General features: G+C 36.5%; 1 protein-coding gene across 2 annotated transcripts in view; it reads left to right on the top strand.

Moving 5' to 3' along the window:
• Positions 1-6,000, top strand: part of LOC111064554 (serine/arginine repetitive matrix protein 2) — a 67,748-nt gene continuing 61,748 nt past the window's right edge. For both annotated transcript variants that reach the window (XM_039436276.1, XM_039436277.1), the window contains exons 1-3: positions 1-294; positions 1,369-1,633; positions 4,748-4,858. In XM_039436276.1, coding sequence (XP_039292210.1) covers positions 1,395-1,633; positions 4,748-4,858 — 350 coding nt within the window. In that variant the 5' untranslated portion in view covers positions 1-294; positions 1,369-1,394. The remainder of the gene's footprint in view (positions 295-1,368; positions 1,634-4,747; positions 4,859-6,000) is intronic.

Here is a 6,000-nt window from a genome sequence, read left to right as displayed (position 1 = left end):
TTCCCAAGTTCTATCAAATCAGCTTTTTCACTTTTTCTCATAATATATACATACAGTTTTTATTTGTAAACAGAATCATCTCACTATAAAAATAAATGTTAGTTATTTTATCCTCTTTGGCGATACAGTGCTGCCAATTAATTTGCCATCGGTCGGCAGCCATTTTGGTTTGTCTTCGAGTTGGTGAATGTGGATTGATTAGGTATAAAAATGTTTATTTCTAAATAATTTTCTCAACGATTTTAACTTGAAATGTTCAAGATGCTCATCCAACTCATCACATAAATTTTCAAGGTAATGTTTTAAATCCTACTCCTCTATTGTTTAATGTTTTACAGTTTATTTTGAAGGAAGTTCGGCAAAGTTGCTGTGATTTTTTTAGTTTCTGATCTAATTATTTATTATTTTGCTAGTACATTCTGATCATTTCTTTTTTAAGTAATTAATCCTTTTGAATCATATCCGATTTTTCAACATATTTTAATTTTTATGAAGATTTGGCAGTCGTGTTTTATTCATTGATAGAGTTTGTTATCAATAATACTTTATTCAGTCTAACCTCACCATTTAAATTGAGTGAATAGTGAATTAAACCTTATAGTTTATAGATATTATAGCAACTAAAATGAGAAAAAAATAATTTATCTAGGCCTACGGAATTTATTTTATCTTTGTTTTGTTCATTAATGATTTTTGGTAAAATTGCATTAAATGAACGATGACCTTTGAGTAAATTAAATTTACCGTACGGTACTTCAGTTAGTAATATGAGTTATGTAGGTACTTTTAAATTTTGGAATGATATGAGTGCCAATTTCACTTTGTTTTCTACATTTTAACATAATTATACTAGGCCTACATGTTTATTAATCAATTTCCAATTTCTTTAGCAACGATTCTACCCGTCGCGGCTGCTACTAATTAATTGCTTTAGATTGTATTTCGATTTACATTGTAACCTCTGCACTATTATATGCCGGTTGTTTTCACCTATATCCTATAATTGCCTATAGGCTAAATAAACTTACAATATACAACAATTTAATCTAAAAGACTACATCCTTTCAGTAGCTAGAATCGTAGTCTTTCAAAGGAATTTTATGTTTAGATGCGCTGATAAAGGAACGTTTGCACTACGCTAGTAGTTAATTTGGTTGAATAGAGCTAAGTTATAGAGTATAGAGCGAGTGGATAACTAAACTAACTTAGCAACAATTATCTGCCAAGTAACTTAGTAAGCACCACTTACGATATTCTCTCCTACCAATTAGATAAAACTGGTCAAGTTTACTTGCACAAATAGATAGATAATAATAGATTTAATTATTTTAGTTTTTCATTGATAGTAATATTAAATCTGTGTTTCAGGAAGAGGACTAATCTGAATCAGAAGCATGTATAATGGTATTGGGCTTCCGACCGCTCGAGGTTCGGGTACCAACGGATATGTGCAGCGCAACTGGGCCACCGTTCGCAAGTCCAAAGACAAAAATGCCTACAAAACAGAGGAGGATCTGGAAAAGTTGGATGCATCTACCAACCGGCAGCCCAACAGGGAGATTCTCGATCATGAACGTAAACGCAAAATTGAAGTCAGATGCATTGAACTGGAGGAAGTTCTTGAGGATAGAGGGTTAGTTTAAATTTAAATTCAAATTTAATTTTTAATTTTATTTAACGTTCTTGTAGTAATATCACGTGCAAAAATTATTAGTGATATTATTATACGGTACATCAAATTTTGGTTTTCTTACATATATTATTAGTATAATTTCGTGCTGTATCTCTACCAACCACTAATATGAATCCAATGGAGAACTTGGACAGAGGTGAGGCCAGATTATTGCAGTGGTATGACGTATGCCCTAGTCATATTGTTTAGATGGTCAATGGTTTCCGAAATTCTCATAGCCAGAATATTTATGGCATGACAATCATAGGGTTGAAGTCCATCATTGATGTCATTGCAGCCCCGTTATCTTGTGCTATCAATGAATGTCTTCATGCCAGTTTTTCCTCAGTTGTTGAAGATGGCTCGCACAGTTCCTGTCTACAAGAAAGGTGATCCCACACTCATTGGCAGCTTCAGGCCTATTTCTATAGTTACCAGTATTTGCCAAGGTCTTTGAGACTGTGATGAAGGAACAAATTGTAGTATTGTTTGAGTCCATATGCTGTTCTCCAATCTGCAGCATGGTTATAGAAGAAACAAGTCTACATTGACTGCTGTGACTGAATTAGTTGAGCAGGTTCAGAGTGGCTTTGAGGAAAGAAATGCTGTGTCTCTGATCTTGTGTGACCTAAGTAAGGCCTTTGACTGTGTGTCATATGAGATTGTTCTTGGTAAGATGGAGCACTATGGTGTTAGAGGTGCTGTTCTCCAAACTGAAAAATCTTATCTTGAAAACAGATGGCAGGTCGTTTCTCTGGGAGGAGCAAAGTCCCAGGCATTGCCTATCAGACATTGTGTTCCACAGGGCTCTGTTTTGGGTCCCTTGTCGTTTTTGATTGCCATAAATGACTTGAACCTAGAAGGGAGGGATCTAAAATTTGCAGATTACACCACTATAATCTATTTTGGTCGGAATCCAACTCAGGCTCTACAGATGGCAGAAGTTGTGTTTGGAGAAGCTAGGATGTGGCTGGAAACAAATAAGCTCCAATTGAATCTTGGCAAGACTCAGAAGCTGCTCTGTTCATTGGCACAACATAGCCCTGATCATCACAGTGTGTCCCTCCTTGGATTTATCATCAATCCCAAGCTCAAATGGAATTGTCACATTGAGGGACTGTGTAAGAGGCTGGCAAGAGTGACCTATCTACTACGGAAGCTGACACAGCTGGTGAGCAGACCCTACCTGATTGTTGTCTACTATGCCCTCTTCCACAGCATCCTGGGCTAAGGGCTGCAGCTTTGGGGTCATGCATCTGATTGCCAATAAGTTTTATTAATGCAGAAGAGAGCTGTCCGCATCATCACCTCCAGTGGTTACCTTGAACACTGCAGACCACTCTTCAAGTCTACTGGAATAATGACTGTATTTAGTTATTATATATTTTTAAGTGTCCTACATGTCAAGGTAAATTTTGATAAGTACAACTTGAGGAGAGACTTACATAGTCATAACACTCGGAATGGTTGCATGATTGACATGCCTTATTGTCGCCGACTGAGTGGGACGACAGACTCGTTTCCTACTGTGGCGCTAAAAATCTTTATCAAGCTGCCTAGATGGTTAACAGCCTTGAGTACCTAGACATTCAAGACTAAGTTGAAGTGTTGGCTTAAAGAAACCCCTTTCTATGGGCTACATGAGTTCTTCAAAGTCACAGTGACCGTGCCATCTTGATAACTCATGTTTATAGTCATGAATAGCTTCAAGAAAAGTTATATTCTTTTTTTTTGACAAAACCTATCCGGCTCGGCTGGTCTTGGTGAAGAATAAGTGTATAAGAGTATTGTCAAACAAATAGATAAATAGGAGATAGATTGCCTACGTAGATAGATAAAGATATATAGATATGGAGATAGATAGCTCATCTCCACATAGATAGGCTACAGCAAACATACCGGTAACAGACATACTCAACTCACTTTTGAAATTCTTCTTTATCCTTTTTCCTAGGCAGGATTACAATGAGTTACCTCTTATTATCCTGACCGTATATAATTTATTATTCTTGTAACTTCTCTATTCATTGTAATATATTAAAAAATATGCATATTATTCAAATATTCAACTTTTGTATTAATATTCATCCATAGTAATACAAAGATGCTCACAATGATTGTTTGTAAATCATGTGGAATTTTCTGTTCATTTTTTGTGATCCATCTATCTCTCTCTTCAATAGCGCTACAGCCCAAATCGGGCTTTGGCCTCAATATTAAACTTTGCCTCCAGCCATCTCTATCCATTACTGCACCTTTCCATCTCCTCACACGTAGCATTTTCCTAGCGTCCTTTGCCACTCTATCCTACCATCACTCTCTTACCTTCCTGTACCTTCCTTGGCACACGTATATCTGACATCCGTTGCAAATGTCCTGCCCATCGGAGCCGCATCAATCTTATGTGGGCCGATAGTGGGGTTCTCTATAGTGTTGCTAACTCTGCATTAGTACGGATTTTTGTGATCCATGGTCATATTAAATTTTAGTTCATGTCTAGTGAAAGAAATACCGGCCGCCTCCGGTTAATTGCTGCTAAATGTGAAAATACTCATTCTATTTACAATGGAAAATAGTTTTCTGTCTGACATACAATGCTCAGTGGTCAAGTGTGCTCTGTATCCAGATTGAACGGATGCAAACAGGTAATTGTATGCCTAGTAGCAAATTCACAAAATTATACCAGCTCCAGCAACCTATACTATCAGTTAAACTATTGAAATGTTACTGTAAAGCCGATGATTGCATGTTGTGAAAAGTCGTCAAAAGCCTCTAATATTTAGTTCCAAAGTGGGCGTGATCTCTACATTTTTCTTCAATTTACCTTGGGTCCGTGGATCAGTTTACAACTCCCGATAATTTTGATATTCCGAAAAAATTCAACAAAAAGAAATCTTTGCTGTACAACAAGAAAAGCATTTCTTGTGAATTGGTTTGGTGGTGAGTGCTATCTACTTATTTTCAAGTAATTCATCTTTAAATTACAGGTTTGATCGAGTGTATGATTTTCACTTCAATATTTATAAGCTTGATACAATATACTTGAACCTGATTATGTTTTTCAATTGATTTCAGATTTTCGCGGGAAGAGATTGACGACAAGGTTGCAGACTACCGCAACGTGTTGATGGGTGTCCCATCGTCTGCCATTGATCAGCTACCCAGAGACGAGTATGGACGAGTCATGTAAGTGCATCGCATCTATCTCTTCATCTGCCTAGTCCTAGCTTTAGGTTAGATTTATTTAAACGAATTAGGACACTCTCTTGACATCGTTCTGATAAATGTAAAATGTGGAAAACATTCTTGATAAATGCTATTTGTCCAAGCTTCTTAAAGACTACCTACATTAATGCTCGTATCACATCGCTCGGGTATTCAACCCGTATTACCTCAATATCACTTATATATTGTCAATGTTCACAAATATTGTATGTTTAGGGTTCACACTCTTATAGCTTCATTAGAGGTGAGGTCAATGGAGCGAAGTGGCCATAGAACATCACTATTTCTGATGACATGTTTTACGATGAAAGATTAGTTGTTATAAACAGTGGTTTCATTACATGCTTTTAAACCAATGTTGATGTATATTATTATTTATTACTATAATTTATTTTCCTTCAAGTTGAAGTTGAGTTGACGGTATCTCTAGAATTACAATTGCTATTTTGTTTTTTTTTATCACAAACGCCCTATTCTTACAGGGACTTGAAATTCCTTTATTCACATTAATCTTCGGAGTTTTTATTAGGAGTACTTGCCACATCTCTAATCACATGCTTACAGCGCACAATAAACATCTCCAAACATCATGATAACCTTTCTCTTGTCCTCTTTCATACTCACAGTTCTGTCTCATGAAGGAAGTGTAGTGGCGTCAAAAGGAAATATTATCATCCGACTTGAGTTATTTTTGGTTCAATCAAGTTCAATAGTTATTTGTGCAACTAGTGCGCAAAGTGACAGTTTGCTGCACCGAAAGAAACGTTTACGCCCGAGCCGTAGGCGAGGGCGGAATGGTTTCTTGAGTGCAGCAGAGGAACTTTGCGCACGTATTTCACATTAAGTTTTTCCTACAGTTACCATTGAATATGAAAAGTGGGTAATTATGGGTAAAATTGCCTGAAATCCATCAAATGTTTTTCTGTGTAATTTATTATTGATAAAAACCTTAATCCTAAAATCCTAAAGTCCTCGTGTCCTTGGTTATAATATATAATGAATAATAATTAGCGCGTTGTGCTTCGTTGCACCTCTGCTCACTATAGCAGCCACAGCAGTCACTGTTACCAACTTCATTTTGATTTTGCTGCACTGTTGCTCCA

This window comes from Nilaparvata lugens, chromosome 10 (genome assembly GCF_014356525.2).
Source record: "Nilaparvata lugens isolate BPH chromosome 10, ASM1435652v1, whole genome shotgun sequence".
NCBI classification, from domain to species: domain Eukaryota; kingdom Metazoa; phylum Arthropoda; class Insecta; order Hemiptera; family Delphacidae; genus Nilaparvata; species Nilaparvata lugens.
This window is presented reverse-complemented; position numbering and strand designations above follow the sequence as displayed.